The sequence below is a fragment of the Anabrus simplex genome, chromosome 5, assembly GCF_040414725.1.
Source record: "Anabrus simplex isolate iqAnaSimp1 chromosome 5, ASM4041472v1, whole genome shotgun sequence".
Taxonomy (NCBI): Eukaryota; Metazoa; Arthropoda; class Insecta; order Orthoptera; family Tettigoniidae; genus Anabrus; species Anabrus simplex.
Window position 1 is genome coordinate 326,679,108 of NC_090269.1, and position 22,638 is coordinate 326,701,745.

Here is a 22,638-nt window from a genome sequence, read left to right on the forward strand (position 1 = left end):
TAGGGTCACCTTCCCTATTCCACTTGAGTAATTCCTGTCTGGTGCATCCACGTCGGGTTGGGGGTGGGAGGGGGGGCACCCTACACTTCAGTAGGCCGGAGTGATAGGATGGCTGAGTTCAGTCGGGGACCCAGTCCTGTGGGGTATAACATGGAACCCATGCCCAGGGATACGGGTGAAGACCTCAACGGCAGTGAATGCGGAAGTTAATATCACTGGTACGGTGGATCTGGCGGAAGAGGCAATACTGATCCCTGAGATCTGACTCAGGGCCTGCTGCCTTGCAGGTTGATAGGGGACTCTTAAAGGCTAAGGGAGATAACCCTGACAGAAAAATCTTTGGAAGTGATAGGCCCAGCAAGTCAGCTTCTGAATAATTTGGAACTGCTTTCAAAACTAAACGAGGCCTCGGATGGAAAATTGTAATCACCAGAATAATGACTCTAGTTCCCTCATTGGTAATGATATTAATGACGGTTCAATACCCGATGCTCCATCACAACCAAAGAGGAGAACACACAAAACTCGATATGAGACTGTAATCAAAATTGCCACGCTAAACATTCTGACACTAACTGGCAAAATAGAGGAATGTGTAGACTTAATGAAAACAAGGAACATAAACATACTGGGTCTCAGTGAAACCAAGTGGAAGGGAAAAGGATCAGAGGAACTCAGAGAGGGATATAATCTATTCTGGTCAGGTGGAGATCAAACAAAAAATGGAGTTGGTGTTGTTATGGATCATCAAATGAAAGATCATGTAGTAGAAGTAAAATATGTTTCTGATCAGATTCTTCACATAATGCTGAAATTGGATTCTTCCCAGAACATCAACATCATTCAGTGCTATGCACCACAGACTGGTTGTGAAGATAAAGAAAAAGAACATTTTGAAGAAGACATAGAGGAAAGAATAAGAGGAGATGGAACGACTATCATAGGGGATATGAATGCTCAAGTAGGAACTGTGAGAGATGGATATGAAAGTATTCTAGGAGCACATGGATGGGGTCCACGTAATGGGATATGAATGCTCAAGTAGGAACTGTGAGAGATGGATATGAAAGTATTCTAGGAACACATGGATGGGGTCCACGTAACCCAGAAGGAACTAGACTACTTGATCTCTGTCTGAGGTACAACCTTGTAATAGGGAACTCATGGTATTAAAAGCAAAAAAAGCCATAAGGTCACAGGATATGGATGGGATGGAAAAAGTGAATCTCTTATAGATTACTTTTTGATCGAGAAACAACTACAAAATAGACTGTTAGACGTAAAAGTGATTCCTAGTATCTACCTGGAAAGTGATCATAGACTCTTCATTGGATACTTGAAGTTTAACAAGTTAAAAGAAGCAAGAACCACACAGGTAAAGAAACTCAAGACTTGGAAGCTGAAGGACAATGATAGAATAATAGAGTTCCAAGAAAACATCAAAACAGTAATACCAAATACAGATGAAAGAACAGTTGAGGAGGAATGGAAGGATCTGAAAGAAAATCTAGTAATGATAACTAAGAAGGTATGTGGAAGAACCAGAGGCACAAGAAGATGGAAGGAAACTCCATGGTGGAATGACAGAACAAGAACTGCTGTCCTGAACAAGAACAACATGTTCAGAAAATATTTCAAGGACTGGACTGACTATAATAAGGAACTATACAGGTTGCTAAAAAACAAGCAAACAAAGTTGTTACTGAAGAATGAGAGAAGTGGTTGAACAAGTGGAATGATGAATTGAAAGAGGATGTTAATGGTAATAAGAAAATGTTTTACGGGATGATGAAATATAGAAAAAGGGATAAAGAACACTCCAAATACCTAAGAGATGATAATGAAAAGAAAATCACTGAAGATAAGAAGAACAAAGAGACTTGGAGGACTTACTTTGATGAATTGCTTGCAGCCTACATAAAAAGACAATACCGGTACTATTCATGCAAGTCTGCCTCTGACAACAGGTTAGACTTAACATGGAGTGATGTAGAATATGCCTGAAAATACATCAAAACTGGAAAATCAGCTGGTGCTGATGAAATTAATGAAGAAATGATTAAGGCTAGGGGCATTTCTGGAAAACATTGGATCTACAGACTCTTTCACATGATCTGGAATGAAGGGGATATACCAGTCGATTGGAAAGCAGGCATCATAATTCCAATTTTCAAGAAAGGAGATAGAAAGAAATGTTTCAACTATAGAGGCAGCACTTTAACATCTCAAGTTGGTAAACTTTATAAAAGAATTATAGAGCATAAAATCAGACCCCTTATTGAAGAGAACCTCTTCGAAAAACAGCATGGATTCAGGAAGGGGAGATCAACAAGTAATTTAATCTTTACAGTACATCAGTTAATGGAAAAATACTATGAACACAACCGAGATTTGTGGTTAGCCTTTCTGGACATCAAGAAAGCATTTGATGCTGTGAACAGAGAGAAGGTGTGGGAAACACTGAAGAAAATTGGAATACAGGATGACATGATACACAGGATCAAGAATTTGTATGAAGATACCCAAAGTCAAAACACCTGTAGGAGTGACTGAAACCTTTGATATGAAATCTGGGTTAAGAAAGGGTGGTGTTTTGCCTCCTCTTCTTTTCATCACTGTGATGAACGAGATTCAGAGAAAAGTTCACCAAACCATTGGAGATAAGAAAATGAAAGTTATCTTGTGCACGGACAATATATGTTTGTGGGGAGATTCTAAAGAAGACCTTCAAGGACAAATAAACTCCTGGACAGAAGCTGCTAAGAATATGGACTCATCTTCAGCCAAGAGAAAAGTGAGGTCATGGTCATGAAGAAATACAGACAACCAATGGGACACACTGAAATGGAGGGGAAACAGCTACAGATGAACCATCAATTCATATATCTTGGAAGTGTTATCTCTGATACTGGTTCTATAGACAATTAAATTTCCCACAGAATTCAGGCAGGTAGCAACTTTGACAAAATAATCTATATATATAAAATAAGAGTTTTGTCTGTACATTGCTCAGAATTTGAAAAAAGTGGTATTTCTGTATCAGTCATGTCCACAGTAACAAGGAAATGCATTTGTTACTTTTCCATAATTTCTGTGTCTGTCTGTCTATCTGTCTGTACACGCATCACGAGAAAACGGCTGAAGAGAACTTCATGAAAATCGGTATGTAAAGTCGGGGGATGAACCACTACAATCTAGGCTCTAAATTATTTTATTCACGCTAAGTAAAATGGTAGTTTAGGGGAAGGCCTAAAATTCAGTTCTCAAATATTTATATTATTAGTGGCCCTATCGATAAATATTACATAACTAAAGTTACATAGAATTAAATTTCCAATCATTTATGTCTTATACATTTTTACCATACCGGCTGCGATAACCGAGATATTCATGAATTTCGATTTTTGTTGCTAAGTCCACATCAACGGCGAGCCACGAGAAAATGGATGAACAGAATTTAATCAAAATCGATATATAGAGTCAAGGAAGAAGAAACTATAGCTTAAGCTATAAACAATTTTACTGACCCTGGATTAAATTACAGTTTAGGGGTAGCACCTCAAATTTAATTTTTAAATAACCTACCTCTGTCATTGGTCCTATAGAAAAGTACTACATAACAAAAGTTATAGTGAATACAACTTCCGATCATTTATGTTTTATTCAGTTTTACTGTACTATGATAAGAGTACCGCAGTATTACAGAGTCAGAAGGAAACTAAATGTGAAGGCCTAAAATATCGAAAGCGCATAACATTGATCAACAATAACATTACATTGACCATTGTTTGTTGTGATGTTCTTTGTTTGTTACGCTGGCACTCAACTCCGATTGATGGGATTACTGCTGCGTACCGAGTATAACAGCCTGACTGAATATTGGTGGGAAATAGCTGGGGAGTTATGAAACTTTTTTCTTTAGCATGCCATTCCTCTGGTTCATACATTGTCTGATACTGCTGGTACGTAACACACTGGTTCATCATAGTATTCCAGCTATTCGATCCCTACTCTGACGCAGTATTTTGAATGAGCAGTGTACACATTTGTCAGAGGCTCATTTAGTAATAGTAGTATGACCTGGTCTAGAATTACAATTTACGCCTATTCCAAATTATAGCACTACAATTCACTAAATAATTCAAAATTCAACCCTGAAAAGAGCCGTTTCTTAAGAAAAGCTTCTTCCTCTCCACCTTTATTAAATTCTACATTCATTTTATTCCAAATTAGCAGTGAAGAGGGGTTTTCTCTTCTGGCTTGGATGAAATATTTGCCTCCAAGTCAGATTCTTCCGCCGCCAGTGTAGTAAAATGAGATTTTCCTGACTCATCGGGTATTCCTAGGAAACAGATTAGTGAATGGACATAGATTTGCACTGGGACTCTCCACTATTCGACCCCCAACCCCCCGCCGAAAAAAGACAAAGAGTTTTCAAGGATCACAGCTGTCTGCAGCTTGGTCTTTCCAGCTCTGGAACTTTGGACTGTTAGATCGGCAGTGTAGTACTCTTTGTTAAAAGTGAGAAAATGCATGGTTTTTTATTTGATCGAGTATTTTATATTGCTTTAAATCGTGCCATTTCTACTGACGTCTTTGTAATGACCTATGTTCATTTCACTTGGGAAAACCACTATGACAGTCTTTCTGATGATGTTAAAAAAGTAGAGAGTGAGTGTCTGCCATTATAATGAAAACTTCCGAACATGATTGTGACTGATGATAGGCAAGCAGGCCTACCATTACAATGAAAATTCCCTAACCCAGTCTTCAAATGAGAAAAGACGTTTGGTGACTTCTCTGTCACATTTCTAGGGTAACGTTAGGAGCTATGCAATATAATACAATCTTGCTCATAAGGTGTACACTACTTAACCTAGAATTCTGTATACAATGTAGAATTTCGTAGTGAAGCACGGGTACTTCAGCTAGTTAAAGATATAATATGGAACAAGAAAATACCAACAAAATGTAAGAAACCTATTACGTACCAATCTGACCTATGGTTGCGAAACATGGACCATGAGAAATAAAGATGTTAGTAGAATCCAGGCAGCAGAAATGAAATTTGTCTGTAGCATGATCGGTAAAACATGGAGGGACAGAGTCCATAATGAGGAAATCCGCAAGCAGGCTCAAGTTGTAAGAATGCAGGACAGAATAACAGTGCAACGACCGAGATCGAGATGGTATGGACATATGCGACGTATGGGAGATAACAGATTACCGAAAAAATGTATGATCTAAAACTTGAAGACAAAAGACCAACAGGGCGACCAAGACTCAAGTACAAGGACAGGGTGAAGATTGACATTCAACAGCGAGGACATACTTTGGAAAGCATCGAAGAAGGAGAGAAGTTCAGAGATCGCAACTGGTGGAGAAGCCTCGTTCGCCAACCCATCGCTTAAGATGGAACAACGTGGGATACAAGTACCAAGATATTGAGAAAGTCGAGATTTATTACTGTACTGGAAATGAGCAACAAAGATGTGGGAGGGAAAAGCTACTTTTGTAGTAAGAGTAGGCCATATGCATATTAATTGAAAGTGTGCGTAGAGGCATGCGGCTGTGAGCTTGCATCCGGGAGATAGGTTTGAATCCCACTATCGGCAGCCCTGAAGATGGTTTTCCGTGGTTTCCCATTTTCACACCAGGCAAATGCTGGGGCTGTACCTTAATTAAGGCCACGGCCGCTTCCTTCCAACTCCTAGGCCTCTCCTATCCCATCGTCGCCATAAGACCTATCTGTGTCGATGCGACGTAAAGCCCCTAGCAAAACAAAAAAAATATTAATTGAAATATGTGTATGCCAAAACTCAAAAGGTAACAAAATATATTCAATAGAAAGGACAATTTAAAAACAAAGCTTAGTAAAAGTGCTTTATTTTTCATTCAATTTTAAATATTAAAAAAATATTAATTTTTTAAATCATACTCTAAATAATATAAATGCATGTCAGGAAGTTTTTTTAGTATGTGGGCTCTATAATGGGTGAAGATGTATGCCAGCAAGCATGTGGGTTGGCAACACTGCTCAGCTCATCCTACCCAGAATTCAAACTGACACTGTACTTCCCTCCCATTTTCTATTCTTTGTTTGATGCCTACTGTACTTAACCTAACTTTTTCAGTGTAGTGGAGTTGTTGATTTATAGTGGTAACTAATTTTCATTTTCATTTCAGTCTTTTATCTGAACTTGTATGAAGAGATCTTTAGCTTAAGTTGATGTTTTATGTCCAAACACTTGATAACATCATTTTTGTGAACTATTAGCGTGAGAAAAATGTGCCGAAAAAAAAAAAAAAGGTCCAGCTTGGCAGTTATTTAAAGACAATAACAAACACGGTATTGTCTGCAAGTATTGTAATGTTGTATATAAACATGCTAATGTTAATAAAATGGCCAATCATATCAAAAAATGCTTTAAATGTACTGAAGAAATGAAGAAAATTCTTGTTCAGCTGAACAATGTAAATACAAAAGTAGGCCATTCCATTCATAAATCCAGCACAAAAAAAACACCTGAATATGTCTTTTGAACCAGAAGAATCGAATCCAGGGCCGAGTTCAAGTAGCAGCCAGATTTTTAATTTAACATCCCCGGGCAATGCGAGTAGCCTATCTGGAAGGAGTGACCATTCCACCTTTAGTCGACCTCGATCATCATCAAGCGCTAGCGGAGGAGACTTATTGAACTTTTTGGACCACATGGACAGTCATTTAAATGTAAGTAAAATACATTTTTTTGTTTATACTATATACTGCAGTTCAGTTACAGTATAAACATTAGGTCCGGTGACCGGTACCCATTTAACTGCAGTATCTTCTTGAACATAATCAATTTGCCTAAGTAACAAATTTGGGTAATTGTTTACAATTACTGTATAACCCTTGATTTTTTCATACTTTTATTTTTACTTTCTGTAGTGAAAATATAAGCAAAAACAGCAAAATTAGGTGTCGCATATGATGCTAACTGCCTGTGGAGGCAGTTGCTTCTGCGAGCGCTACACAATGTTGTAGTGGTTTAGCGCTGGACAGTTCAGCGATAAAGGCTCAAGGACAATAACTTCCTTATCGGACTTTTGGACATGACGATACACGTTTGGGACACCTAATTTTGCTGTTTTTGCTTCACTTTTTATATCAGAAAGTAAATAGTAACTAGTCTTGTAAAGGGATTGTTTACTCGAGAACACTTGTTTTGTTATAGGCAATAATAACAATATAGCATGCTTAATATCTTTCTTTGTTTTTTTAGGAAAGCCTCAAACAATGCTTTTTTTTTTTTCCTGCTATTGGCTTTACGTTGCATCGACACAGATAAGTCTTTTGGCGATGATGGGAGAGGAAAGGGCTAGGACTGGGAAGGAAGCGGCCATGGCCTTAATTAAGGTACAGCCCCAGCATTTGCCTGGTGTGAAAATGAGAAACCACAGGAAACCATCTTCAGGGCTACAATAGAGTAAAATAATATATTATTATTGGTCCACCTTTTCAATACAAAATGAAAATTACATAGGGACTAGTTTCGACCTAGTAATAGGTCATCATCAGCCTGAAGTAAATTAAAGCGTAAATATCGAAGAAAACAAACAATGTAAACACAAGTACAGTCTTTTTAAAGGTACATACCATGTGGGAAGTTGAGTAGAGATATATTAAAAATAATAACTCTTCCAATTGACGAAGCACTGAGCGGAAGTTATGTAAAGTTCGGTGCGCTGTATATTATAAAAGACCACTGTGCACTAAATGATGTCTTTTATAATATACGGCGCACCGAACTTTACATAACTTCCGCTCAGTGCTTCGTCAATTGGAAGAGTTATTATTTTTAATATATCTCTACTCAACTTCCCACATGGTATGTACCTTTAAAAAGACTGTACTTGTGTTTACATTGTTTATGTTTTCTTCGATATTTACGCTTTAATTTACTCAGGCTGATGATGACTTATTGCTAGGTCGAAACTAGTCCCTATGTAATTTTCATTTTGTATTGAAAAGGTGGACCAATAATAATATATTATTTTACTCTATTGTAATCACAGTTCAATACGGATCTATCATTATGAAACTTATTTCTTTTAATCTTCAGGGCTGCCGACAGTGGGGTTTGAACCCACTATCTCCCGAATGCTGGATACTGGCCGCACTTAAACGACTGCAGCTATCGAGCTCGGTCAACCAAAGTTTGGCGAAAGCAGTCTCCATAAGCGGAGCTCCGCTATCTGTGGTTGAACATCCACTGTGGATAGAATTCTTGAAAAATCTTTGTCCATCTTACAAACCATCATCCAGGTATCATCTAACTTTTTCATATCTCAAAGCTCAGTATGCAGAAATGCAAAATGAAGTCGCAAGTCAGCTAAATGACTCGAAACACTTACATTTACAGTGTGACGGTTGGAGTAATATCAGAAATGAGTCAATAGTAAACTTTTTCATCTCAAAACCAGAACTGCTTTTTGTGGAATTTGTAGCAACAAAGGAAAACAGATACAATGCACCTTACTTAGCTGAGTGAATCTTTCATGGCAACTGTTATTAGCATAGTGAAAAGTATCAAGAATAGCCACATCCTGAAAGCATTACTTGGCCGACTTTAATTGGACAAAATGTTTGAAGACAGAATATCTTTGAAACTTCCTGGGCAGACTAGGTGGGGAAGTAACTTGTTTTGTTTACAAAGTTTACTAGCAAATAAATCTGTGCTTCAAAAGCTTGCTGTCAGTGAGGAAGCTAAAATCACACCAGAAATGAAAAGGCAGCTACTTGATGATGGAGTGTTTTGGGTTGGAGTTCACAAGCTGGTGAACAATTTTGATCCTATTATTGAACTTATTACTGCCTTTGAGTCCAACACCCCCATAATCCACAATGTTTTCACAATGTTTCACAAATTACACAACACTCTCAAACAAGAAATTCCAGAATCCCATCTTCAAAAATCTGAAGAGAAAACTGTGCTAGTCAAACTGGAGAAACGTGTGAAATTTGGTGTCGGCCAAATTCATCTGGCTGCCGACTTATTGAACCCTTCATCTCAAGGTTGCAATTTGAAACCTTTTGAACTCCTAGATGCTATAGAGTTTGTCTGTGAAGTCAGCAGTAGCATAGGAACAAAAGTAGTTGAACTTCGGCAAAACATTGCGGACTACAGAGACAAAGAGGGGCTGTGGCAGCGGCCCTTTCTTTGGGAAGGATTAAAAGATACTGAAAAAGAGAAAGCAATTAGCCCTATGTTATGGTAGAGGAGCTTGAAAAGAACATGTGTACTAGCTGATGTTGCTGTGAGAATTTTAGGCACTCCAGTAACATCTGCTGCTATTGAAAGAACATTTAACACATTCAGCTGGATCCACTGTAAGAAAAGAAACTGACTTACAACTGAAAGGGCTGGACAGATAGCTTACTTGTCACACAACTGGAATCTACTAAACAAAACTCCTAAACCAAGAAAAGAAAAGAGTCCAAGGAAACAAGGCGGGTACAGCAAAAAAGAAGTTGAAAACACCAATAATAACCATCAAATGCAAGTTTCCTGTAGCGACGATAGCGAGGACAGTGATGATGGCCACATTTCGCTCTCAGATGAAGAGTACATCTCTGAGACTGAGCGTGATGAAAACTCAGATTAGTTTTACTTGTACTACTCAATTGATATTTTTCACTGTAAATTGGAATATAGGCCTAAGCCTAAAGAGATTCATTATGTATGATTATGAATAGCCTAATACATTTGTTAAGCTTCATTAAACCTAAATTAAGTAAGGCCTCTATTTTTTAGAACTTTAGTGTAACTGTTAACTTTCTATTTACTAGTCTTTTTGGTTATTTGATTATTTGTTTTATATATGAATGATATACACTGCAAAACGTTAACAGAAGGATACTCAGAACAATCATTAGTAAAAAACATCACGTGGATGGACAATGGAGATTATTGCCTAATGCAGTGGTTTATAGGTAAAGTGAATCTATAATAGATACGATGAGAAAAAGAAGAATTGCCTTTTTTGTCATCTTTCTAGATTAAATGATAATAGGATAATAAAACAACTACTTAATTACTTTTGGAAAAGTAAAACAAAAAATAATTGGTTTAAAGAAGTTCAGAATGATTTAGAAGAGCTGAATACTACAATGAAGCAAATTGAAAATAGAGAAGAAAAAAGGATTGTCAAGAACAAACAATTAAGATTGTCATTAAAAACTGTACAACACAAACAATATGTCATATCTGATGAAGAAAGGGCAGCCAGGTCAGCCAGAATGAAGAGGTTTTGGGAAAGGAAGATGATGATGCAAGCTAAATCTTCAATTAATTCTTTGTTAACATAAATGTATTTGGGTTTGATTTAAGTGCTCCAATGTGGGCGTAAACTATGTAAATAAATAAATAATAAATATGAATGATAGTACAAACTATTCTGAAAAACATATACAGTGTGTTGAAAACTGTATATTACACCTTTTGTAGAACTTGGCCAATGCTCTGAATAAATTTCCCCCAACTTTTATCTCAATATTTGCAAAAGGCCTAAATCAATTCTGAGTTTTTCAGGTTATAACTATTGAATTTTATCTCCTGATCTAATTCCCAATTCTAATTCTGTTTTTAAGTCCCAATTCTAATGAAATTTAATTTTATTAACTATCTAATGTTGTTACATTTGAAGGGCTCAGGGCCGGTTCTACCATCTGCTGGTAAAGTGGCTGGCAGCTGCCCGGGAGGTAAACTACCTGGGGGTGTAAAGCAGCTGGTACTTTGCGTTGCGTGCAACCACCTTCGCGCAAGCGCTGGGTAGCTACCAGGAGCTAAACACCGATATACGGAGTTGGCTAGACTGATTTTCAGTGACTTCTCGCTTTCGAGTGTGCTGCTATCTATCGTCAGATGCATGAAGCTCATTTCGATTGTCTTATTTCCCTGCGCTTGCATCTGTTGATTATCTTAAAAAAGCCTAATAAGGGGAGTCTTAAGAGTTATGGACAACGATTTATGTCAAGCTTTCGTGATTATGATCTATGAGCTTCAAAATCAATACCTAATTGGGAGTAAAATCTCGAGATTACATTTTCTTATGCCGGTTATAACCTGTCATGTCAGGCAGCGTTTTTGGAAAGTATTCTCGTAGTAGATTGGTCAAGCCGCTCGCTGTGTAATAGAAGGCACGCAGGTTTTCATCGTATTTCTAATTTACATTAAAAAATATTTTCGTTCCCTGCCCTTGTTCTTAACTCTTTTTCACGCGCTTCCATATACGTATGTACACCTAACATCTTCCTTACGGACTTAATGCCTTTGAGCATTCTATCTGTAGGCTTCTGTGAATTGATTAAGTATCTCTACGATGCTCCAGCAACTAGCTCTGTGACCTCGTTTAGTTCCACATGCTTCCATTTATTTATAATGCATTTCATTCTAATGTTTATGAAGATAAAGTTGGAAGGTACCGTACTGTTAAAGAACTAATCGGGGTGAATATCCATCATAGGAAGAGGAATTCGGGAATGGAATAGTTTCCAATTTCTTCGAAATAATTTACAAGAAGGCTATGTAAACAACTGTTTGGGAACCTGCTACCTGGGCGACAGTCCTATACGGTATGCTATATTAATCGTATCATCACTATCTATAAGTAGCACACATATAAAGCATTTTCCTAGTAGACATAATATTGTGATTAAACATTTCAATGAAATATGTTATTAACAAAAGAACGTATGAAAAGAGGCATACAGATTAATACAATGCTAAAAATGAGGAAAAAAAGGATTCGTCATAATGATGACTCGAACCTGAAAACCTCGTATTATCAACTATGCGCGTTAGCCATTACGCTACGAGGTACCTTGAGATAATAAGGCTACATAGCAACAAATTATACCTGGAGTTTGAAAACTGAAAAAGTATAACGCTAAATCTCATTTGAAATTACTTCCAAATAGGTTTCGATTTTATATCCTTTTAGAGTTTATTTGCGAAAGCTTGACGTGTAAAATGTGTTCCCTACGCTATCAATGCGAGAGGCTGGTGTGACCGTTGCAACTCTAAGGAAGCATTAATGTTCAAAATCCTGCAATACAATATCGATCACTGTTACAGTATAATGCTTTTTTCAGTATACTAAGCTAATTTCAGTTGTATGTCGCCAGAAATACAGCTAATAATGTTCAGCTCTCAAAACTTGCCCGGCAGGTAAAGTCTTATCGGGTCCTCGAAGTGGCTAATAAATTACGCGGCGGGTAACGACGATTTATGCTGCCGATATCGCTACCTGGGAGTGGTCGAACGGAAACAGCCTTTTACGCGGAGGGCAAATTATGCGCTACTTTACCAGTAGGTGGTAGAACCGGCCCTCAGTGGAATATAGTCATAAGCCACCATTTTGTTGTTTTTGAGATGTTCATGCCATTGTATTCTTTAGATTTCCCTCTTTAATATCATACTAAGTTCTTGTATTTATAAAAGTTGGCAATGTATGATAGGTGGAAGTTCTTTACTTTGCCATCTAGTGACAATTTCAGAACTAACACAGTCATAAGCCACACCAAAATGGCATCGAAATCAAGAGTGAATGAAGTTTTCTCTCCTGTTCAGAGGACTTTTGAGAATAATGAAGCTGAAAGTGAATGGCCAGATCCTTTTGATACAGATGGTGATGATTCTTGGCAACCTTCAAGCAGTAGTTCCAGCTCTAATGACAACTTGGTAAGAGTATAGACATATTTTATCATGGATAACCTCTAATTTGTGGCTTGTGACTGTATTTTATTCATTCTACTTACTTTACAAATAACTCGTATCTTATGGAAATGCATGAACAATAACATTAGATTTGATAACCATAGAATAATTATAAATGGAACTATTAATATTAACAATAATATTTACATAGGATAACATGTGAAAGCAATTAGCAGTTAAATATCTATTGGTGTGGCTTATAACTATATTCATCTGAAATTGTCTGAATTTATTACTCCTAATTTTACAGCTTTAAGTTAGTAGAATGCATGAGGAATCACCAAGAAAACAAAACCCATCAAGGAAAAGGAAAAGGAGGAGTAATAGTGACCAATGGAAAATGGTGAAGGCCAAACGAAGACGTAATGCTGGTCGTCAGTATGTGTCCATTAGAACAAAGAAAATTGTTAATGAAGCTTCAATGGGACCTTCTTGCAGCTGTTCCAATAGATGCTTCACTAAACTTGCTGGAGAGGAAGAGAATGTTTTTCACCCATTCTGAGACTTGAGGAACTTCAGTACCCAGAACACATATTTAGTGGGAAACACAAAAATGATGCCAAAAAAGCAAAGTTTTCTTTTCTTTTATTGAGCAACATTCCTATACTGTGGTGGGTCACACTAGACTCCTTTGTGATCGCGATTTTGGTCGCATTGAACTATTTGCTAGAAACAGACGTCCAACAGTATATACCCCAGATGAATGAGTGGATGTTGTGAAGTCAGCAAGTCCAAAAATCTTCATTGTGACAAAAATGAAAAGAGATGACTTCAAAACTTTAGATGATCTCAAGTCATTGCTATCAATACCCACTAAATTCACAACTGGCGATTCAGTTAACTTCAGTAAAGCTACACAATTTCAATTGAATTCCAAGGATCCTTCTCCGCTAGGTGTTAAGCACTGTTATACTACATTAGGGCCAGTTCAGTATGCAAACATTCGCATCAAGAAGAAAGGAAGACTTGTGAAACATGATCCATTTCAGCTCAGAGTAAAAAACAGAATTCAACCCCCTGTCAACCAGAAGGAATTGACTGATGTCATGTCTCTCATGGCATTCATTCTTGTAGCCAATCAACACTTCTTCTTATCACTTACAGGAAATAATGTTGAAGATAATGATGCAGAAGAATTCCCTTGAGATACACATTGTTTCGTCTTAAAGTATGTGTATTCATTCTCAAATATTGTGGTTTTTTAAAAATTAAGTGTGTTCATTCTCACACAATATTTGAGAATAATTGAGTGTAGCCTTATTCATTCTCTAATATTGTGCTTTTCTTGATAAATAAAAATGTATTCGTCCTCAAGTATTTAAATTTATTTCCGGGAAATAAAGTCATAAGCCCATGTTAGTTACCTCATTCATTAAAACTGCTCTTAAATCGTACACTAGGGCAAAGTGTTGTTTCACTGTCTCCCATATGTTTTATAACACATACAAGTGTTTATTTATACAAGGAAAGTTATTAAAAATGTAGTGGATGATTTACAGATTTGAGCTGAACTTTAATTTGTCATTTACTCAAAACTAAGTTATTGTGGCTTATGATTATATTCCACCGAGCCCTTCATTTCTAAAAAGTTAATGTAGAACAGTTAATGTAGAATAGTTTGCATACCGGTGCCCATTTTTTAAGGTTCAACTTACCATGACACAGGATTTTAAATGAAAAATCTAAAATACCTGGGTATTTACTCAAGTATATACTCTGGGTATTTACACTGTTTTATAAATACCAGGGTATTTTACATCACTGCACAGGAGATGCTCCTTTCTTTACAGCAACGACCCACATACTTTGTGGAATGTCTTGCATGTTGCATAGATTACAGCTTGCTATTAATGACACAATAAGGAAGCAGCCAGCTCATGAAGTGATTAACGCTGCAAGGGGAGCAAGAAGAAATTCAGAACACCAACTATGATCATATTGCTGCCAAGATATGACTTAGGGAAACCCGTTTTGGACTGTCCCATGAGGTGGGGCTTGACATATGACATGCTCCTTTACGTTCAGTTGTCTAAAGCGATATATGATAAGAAAGCTGTAATGCAAGAGCTGAATTTTGAACAAGAGACCTGGAAAGGCATTGATAATATACTGCATGCGCTGAGAACTGCAAAGAAAGCAACCGTCAAGTTACAAGGGGAACAGTTATGTCCAGGAGATGCTTATGGAATTTAGGTGACATGGAAATTGGAAACAGGTGAACAGACTGGTGAAATAGCTCCTGATTCACTGCATAAATAAACATGAGCCAAAGATGTGTTTGTTGCTTCTCTGCCTCGAAGGAAGATATTGATTACTTTTTACTCCTAAGGACAGGGATTGTGGAAAAGAACATCTAATACAGTTGTGGAACAGACTCAAACAAGGGAATATTGTCACCACAATTAATCATAGAAACAGTGAATTATCTGCAATTGGTACATAAGAAATTTGTAATCCACCTTTAGAAAGCATTTGTGCAGCATGGAAATCTCAGAGAGATTAACAAATGCTGGCGAAAGTAATCTATCAGCTGCAAAATTAATAGACAGCTATTAGTATAGATCAAGAGATCCTCTAGATGAAAACATACTACATACTAGAGACATGTAACGCTACAACTCTTTCAATGAGCACCTGCAGTGAATGCAATTGAGGCCACTAGAATAACAGAGGCATATGCGCCAAAAGCTAATTTAAAGAAAAACACATTTAAAGATTTGTTAAGTATCGCACCGAGGAACATCTACATACACTTTAAAATACTGTACACTGTTCAGGAATGAACCTGCAGACATTACTGTTGTAAATTATAATTATAAAATACAATTTTATAGATATTCTAGGTTTTTGAACATTAATTTGATATATGACCTTTTTAAAATGTAAGATATGCATGTTAAGAATGAAATCGTTTTCTTGCAAAATGGAAATACATACTATAAAAAACAAATTAACTAATATGAATAATCAATGAAATGACTTGAATAGATACATAAATAAACAAATATACAAAAGTATCAAATTTAGCTCACCAAAAAAGTGCTGGTCTATATGGGGCTGTGCTGTGAGAAACGTATGATGTTTATGAGTATGTCAGTAATTTAAAAGATCATTGTCCACTGTTCCCTCTAGTATATGAGACATATTTTCTTGATCAGCAAATATATTATTGAAGTATGCATTATGAGTTGTGCGAATGTTTACAGGTATCGTTTATAGGTAAGGGAGTTAGTGATTAGAATCATTTACCAAGGGAGGTGTTCAAGAAATTTCCAAATTCCTTACAATCATTTAAGAAAAGGCTAGGAAAACAAACAGGCTATCTGCCACTTGGGCGACTGTGCTAAATGTAGATCAATATTGATTGAATGACTGATTGATTGAAGTGACCAAAGATCTGCAAGTTCTTTCTGGCAAAGTAACTACAAGTTTGGTGTACTTATTCAGCAAACAAATTAATAATAATAATGTTATTTGCTTTACGTCCCACTAACTACGTTTATGGTTTTCAGAGACGCCAAGGTGCCGGAATTCAGTCCCGCAGGAGTTCTTTTACGTGCCAGTAAATCTACCGACACGAGGCTGACGTATTTGAGCACCTTCAAATACCACCGGACTGAGCCAGGATCGAACCTGCCAAGTTGGGGTCAGGAAGCCAGCGCCTCAACCGTCTGAGCCACTCAGCCCGGCGGCAAACAAATTAAGTAAAACACTTTCAAGATTAAAATTATTGTGTCCACCTTTTCAATACAAATATATTTTTAGTGATTAAATTCTACATGAATTAAAATTCAATTAAAATTGGCAAACAAATTGACGATAGGTTGAAAAGACCAACATAAGTCTTTCGCATTCTTTTTTCAGATTTACTTCATAAGGCTCTTCACTGTAAGCAGGTTTAATACATACATAAATACATCATCCTTATAGACTGTTATGCCTTTCAGCGTTCAATCTGCAAGCCTCTGTGAATTTACTAAACGTTGCCACAATCCTCTATTTGTAACTAGTGTTGTGGCCTCATTTAGTTCTATACCTCTTATCTTTAAATCTTTAGAAACTGAGTCTAACCACTGTCATTTTTGTCTACCTCTACTTCTCTTACCCTCCATAACAGAGTCCATTATTCTCCTAGGTAACCTATCCTCCTCCATTCGCCTCACATGACTCCACCACCGAAGCCGGTTTATGCGTACAGCTTCATCCATCGAGTTCATTGCAAAATTAGCCTTTATCTCCTCATTCCTAGTACCCTCCTGCTATTGTTCCCACTTGTTTGTACCAGCAATCATTCTCACTACTTTCATGTCTGTTACTTCTAACTTATGAATAAGATATCCTGAGTCCACCCTTTTCGTTCCTGTAAAGCGAATTTGGTCTGAAAACAGACCGATGTAAAGATAGTTTCATCTGGGAGTTGACTTCCTTCTTACAGAATACAGTTGATCGCAACTGCGAGCTCACTGCATTACCTTTACTACACCTTGATTCAATCTCACAATATTACCATCCTGGGAGAACACACAACCTAAATACTAAAAATTATCTACCTGTTGCAGCTTTGTATCACCAATCTGACATTCAATTCTGTTGAATTTCTTACCTACTGACATCAATTTAGTCTTCGAAAGGCTAATTTTCATACCATACTCATTGCACCTATTTTCAACTTCCAAGATATTAGACTGCAGGCTTTCGGCACAATCTGCCATTAAGACCAAGTCGTCAGCATAGGCCAGACTGCTTACTACATTTCCACCTAACTGAATCCCTCCCTGCCATCTTATAACTTCCAGCAGATGATCCATGTAAACTACCAACAGCAAAGGTGAAAGTTTACAGCCTTGTCTAACCCCTATAAGTATCCTGAATCAAGAACTCATTCTACCATCAATTCTCACTGAAGCCCAATTGTCAATATAAATGCCTTTGATTCCATAGTCCCCCAGTATGGCGAACATCTTTTCCCTCGGAACCCTGTCATATGTTTTCTCTAGATCTACGAAACAAACACAACTGCCTATTCCTCTCGTAGCATTTATCAATTACCTGATGCATACTGAAAATCTGATCCTGACAGCCTCTCTGTGGTCTGAAACCACACTGGTTTTCATCCAACTTCCTCTCAACCACTGATCGCACTCTACCTTCCAAGATGCCAGTGAATATTTTGCCTGGTATACTAATCAATAAGATACCTTGATAGTTGTTGCAATCCTTCCTGCTCCCTTGCTTATAGATAGGTGCAATGACTCTTTTGTCCAATCTGAAGGTACCTTACGAACACTCCATGCTAATCTTACTACTCTATGAAGCCATTTCATCCCTGCCTTCCCACTATACTTCACCATTTGAGGTCTAATTTCATCTATTCCTGCTGCTTTATGACAATGGAGTTTATTTACCATTCTTTCCACTTCCTCAAGCATAATTTCACCAACATCATTTTCCTTCTCACCTTGGCTGTTCGCAACACCACCAGGAAGATTTCCTTTTACGTTGAGATGATGTTCAAAATATTCCCTTTACCTCTCCAGTGATTCCCTGGGATCTATTACGAGTTCACCTGAATTACTCAAAATACTGTTCATTTCCTTTTCCCCCCCCTTTCCTAAGATTCTTTATTACTGTCCAGAAAGGTTCCCCTGCTGCTTGACCTAGTCTTTCCAGATTATTACCAAAATCTTCCCACGACTTTTTTTTTTTTTTGGATTCAACAACTATTTGTTTCGCTCTGTTTCTTTCATCTACGTACAAATCCCTGTCTACCTCAGCCCTTGTTTGGAGCCATTTCTGATAAGCCTTGTTTTTACGTTTACACGCTGCTCTCACTTCATCATTCCACCAAGATGTTCGTCTTTTCCCATCTTTACACACAGTTGTTCCTAGGCATTCCCTTGCTGTTTCTACTACAGCATCCCTGTATGATACTCATTCTCTTTCTATTTCCTGAACCTGCTTACCGTCTACTGTTCGAAACTTCTCACTAATCATATCCATGTACTTCCATCTAATTTCCTCGTCCTGGAGATTTTATACCTTTATTCGTTTACAGACAGATCCAAAAAATAATCTTCATCCGTATTTCTCTTTTTCTTGGCCATGTTTATTTTCCATTTGTTTTTCTGTACACAACATTTTCTAGGATGACTTAAGTGATGAAGAGAGCCATAGTCTGGATCACTAATTGTTTGTGTTTAACAAAAATAAATAATACAGAAAAGTCTACATTACAAGTGTCATTCCTTGAATGATAATGGTTAAAAGTACAAATTTAAATCTACAACACTAAATACACCAAATAAATATTATTGCAAGAACTGCATAATATTGAAAATGAGTGTTATAACTAGCTTTTGAAGCAAAAGAGTGAATGAAAAACTGAACTCTTGAACAGATATCATCATACAAGAAAAATTAAATCTAGAACAACAAATATACATTAGAATGTATGGAATTCATGAGGGTTGAAGGGTTGAAAGTAAACAACACCCTGTGTTAAGAGATTTAGTGCCCCATGCTTTTAAATACACAGTAGCCATTGCAGGACAGGCTGGCTCATGCGCCTTTGCTATTCTTGAGATTGAGCTGCAGTGCATAAGGTCGAATGACATGATATATTCAAATGGAGGTTTCGTTCTTAAACAATTCACACTTAACAGCCATGAAAGAGTACACTTCACACTATGTTATAAGAAAAAACAAAAAAGCATACTTTGGCACATACGCCTCTGCTATTCTAAGCACCTCAATGCTGGCAACACAAGTGAGCATCGAACGTAAATTTCACGGTTGTGATTTATTCTTCCCACAGTTAATTATGTCTAGGTCAGCCTTGTATTGACGACCCCTCTAGTGCAATCATAGAACCCAGCAACTGACAGTACTTATCTTTTGATTGCCCATTTGCATTAGTTCTTGTACCTGGATCCACTGTAGTAATTAAGTCAATACGGACCATTGGTGCCATCATGATCAAACTAATAGATATTATTCTTCCCAGTCGAAGATCTAAACTGAAACTTTCGCTTGTCAATGACATTATGGTCATTCGCTCAACTTTAGCCTCCAGTAAATGCCTGTATTCCAAAACTGATGAAACAGACCAGTTATGATCAAATGTTACCACTTTCAACAGTGCAGCCACAACCAGTTACTTTGTTATTCTTTTTAAGACACTAACTACCACACACTAAGCAAACATTATTTACCGTAGGGCCACAGTGTGTTATTGTGAAAGTAAAATAGAAACTTTGAAAACAAAATTATCCTTCCAAAGTAAATTAAAATAATGTTACTTTTATGGTTATTATTTTACCATACACAACCATCCCTTCACTGGAGATGACCTATTTCCTACCTTCATTTATTTTTCAGTTTACATGGATAGAAAATGTGCCAAAATCTTCTGAAAAGAATTAAATGACACACCAGACCATGCAGCAAATGTTCTCCAAGTCCTGACAGTGGCTATGGTATGTCCAAGAACTATTGGTCTGGACCGGTTATGGTCTGGTTCAAAACTCTGGTATCGTCTACTGTGTGTTGGTTGACGCAATGTCCCATGCTCCTAGACATTCTGTTTTATAATTTTACCTTAATAGTTCTTTTGTTCTGACTGTTTAAGTTCTCAGATTGTATCACATTCAGCTTTGGATAACTTACTGAATGTTACTCTATATATAATTCTGCTAAGGAACAGAAAATGAAGTGACAAATACAATGTCCTTCACACTCATGCTTTAACTACACCAGTATAAGTTTTTGTTCAAACTCATCTTTATTTTATAATTAACATCTTTTATTGTTTATTTCTTACACTGACCTTGAATTGTTCATATTTTGAAAGAGATGTTCTATTAGTCAAAATGTGTTATTAAAACTGGTTAAAAGACTCTTGCACTAAAGAAGCCCCGAAAGAGGGCAGAATATGTTTGTAACCTTTGAACAGACTCAAACGACGTACTGACTGGTGGATGATTCTTAACCTTAAAAAATATCTTAAAAATGATGGTGTGAATGCCAAATTTGGAAGACAGCAGCCATTCCAATCAATAACTGGAAGACTCAGCCTTCAAAAATTGAGTAATGGCAACAGTGGATGGTTTGTCAGCTTTGCTACTGGTTATCAGTAGTACCAACCTCCAGCACAAGGACATTCACGAAAGGGACTTGGGTGTGTCTGCATGGGAAGACTGTCAGCTAGATTGATCAAATAGTTCTCCCTTAATTTCCCCTCGATGCAGGTAGGTAGAATGCCCATCTCTCCCTGCAAGAGCTGGTATGACCCCTCTAGTACAGCCAAAGAACCCAGCAACTGACAGTACTTATCTTTTGATTGCCTACTGGCATTAGTTCTTGTACCTGTATCCAATTTCGTGCTGGTACTGAGAGGGACATTCTAGTGGCTTTTGAATATGTAAAGAAGACTAACATTGCTCCTGCTTTATCAGAAGATACAACACAGTTTCCATGACTTATGAAATGACCGTTGTACTACTATCCCGGAGCATCATCTTACATGGGATTCTTGTCTCTAACTGCTTGAGGACTCTGTAATGTCAAAATATTGTTGTTGTGTTGATTCCTTATCTATGATGGAGATGTATCTTTACTGTCCTTGCCTAAGTAAACAGTTCATCCACTCTGGTTTTCCTTTATCTGCACAACTTAAGTTGAAATAAAAAGATACAAAAAGTTTTTACCATCACTAAGTAGAACTCTAGCACTACTATGAATATACTTTAAGACTTGTCTCTGGTAAAGTTTATTTGCTATAAGGACCATACTAAAAGTTCTAACTCACATAGAACTTGATAACAATGGAAGACACAAAGACGCCCACACTCTGAATAAGGTCTCCCAGCACATGGATAACTGCTGCTCTCACGTTGATATTTCTATGTGTATGAGTATGGTGGTGGCCAGCGCACATTCCATGCAGCACCAGGCCCATGCTGTAACACAATTGTTAAAGCTATTAGGAATTTACAATTAACAGTTATGTTCTTAAAAAATACTATTTGTTTAATGTTGCACAGACACAGGTCTTACGGTGACAACAGGATACGAAAGGTCTAGGATTGGGAAGGGAGTGATCATGACCTTAACAGAGGTACAGCCCCTGCATTTCCCTGGTGTGAAAATCAGGCCTATGATTGCCGTGTTAGCCAAGTTAACACCATCTAAAACAAAAGATCAACGAATATGACTACATAATATTGTGGCATATAAATTTATTTAATACCATTAACTATATTATAACAACCATAAAACACTTTTAAAGAGCTTATATGGTTGAAATAAGTTGCACGATGCTGGTACAAGAGATTTGGTGATCTTCTGAAAAAGCTCATCTCTACTTATAACAATGCAAATATCTGTTTATTTACAAGAAAGAAGGGTAAATATCAACTCATCCTAGCACTCTAAGTCGACAACAGTCTCTTCCGTATAAATAACACATTAAGTGATCAAAACTTTGCATTTGTCAAACGATGAAGATATGACAACTGCATGTTTGCAGCTCTGTTTGATTTTTCTCGGAGGCAAACATGAGGAGCTCGAATTCAGTTGGGGCGTGCTTGCACATTCGATGGACCCGGAAAGACAGCACAGAGCTGACCATGCTGCCTAGTAGGCTCATGTGTTTGCCCCAGATGAGAGGATAACTTAAGAGTAATCGCTTGCAGTGTTCAGTGGTGATTGTTATAAGCGCGTCTTGTACCTGCAACAGCTTTGTTGTTGTTCTTCTTGTTGTTGTTGTTGTTGTTAAAGGGAGATTCAGTTATGATGGAGGACAAATGCAACTTATTAAAACATTCATTCTCTAGCCAAACTTTTTCTGCTAAGAAACAAATCATAGACAATGGGAGAC

The 22,638-nt window shown here is 37.2% G+C and overlaps 1 protein-coding gene across 4 annotated transcripts in view; it reads right to left on the bottom strand.

Annotated features, from left to right (window-relative positions):
• LOC136874057 (proton-coupled zinc antiporter SLC30A2) overlaps nucleotides 1-22,638 on the bottom strand; it is a 199,764-nt gene that overhangs the window by 68,061 nt on the left and 109,065 nt on the right. For all 4 annotated transcript variants that reach the window (XR_011018276.1, XM_067147567.2, XM_067147568.2 and 1 more), the window contains exon 4: nucleotides 21,568-21,718. Coding sequence is in view for 3 of the 4 variants with exons in the window: in XM_067147567.2 (XP_067003668.1) it covers nucleotides 21,568-21,718 (151 nt within the window). In the remaining variant the exon portion in view is untranslated. The remainder of the gene's footprint in view (nucleotides 1-21,567; nucleotides 21,719-22,638) is intronic.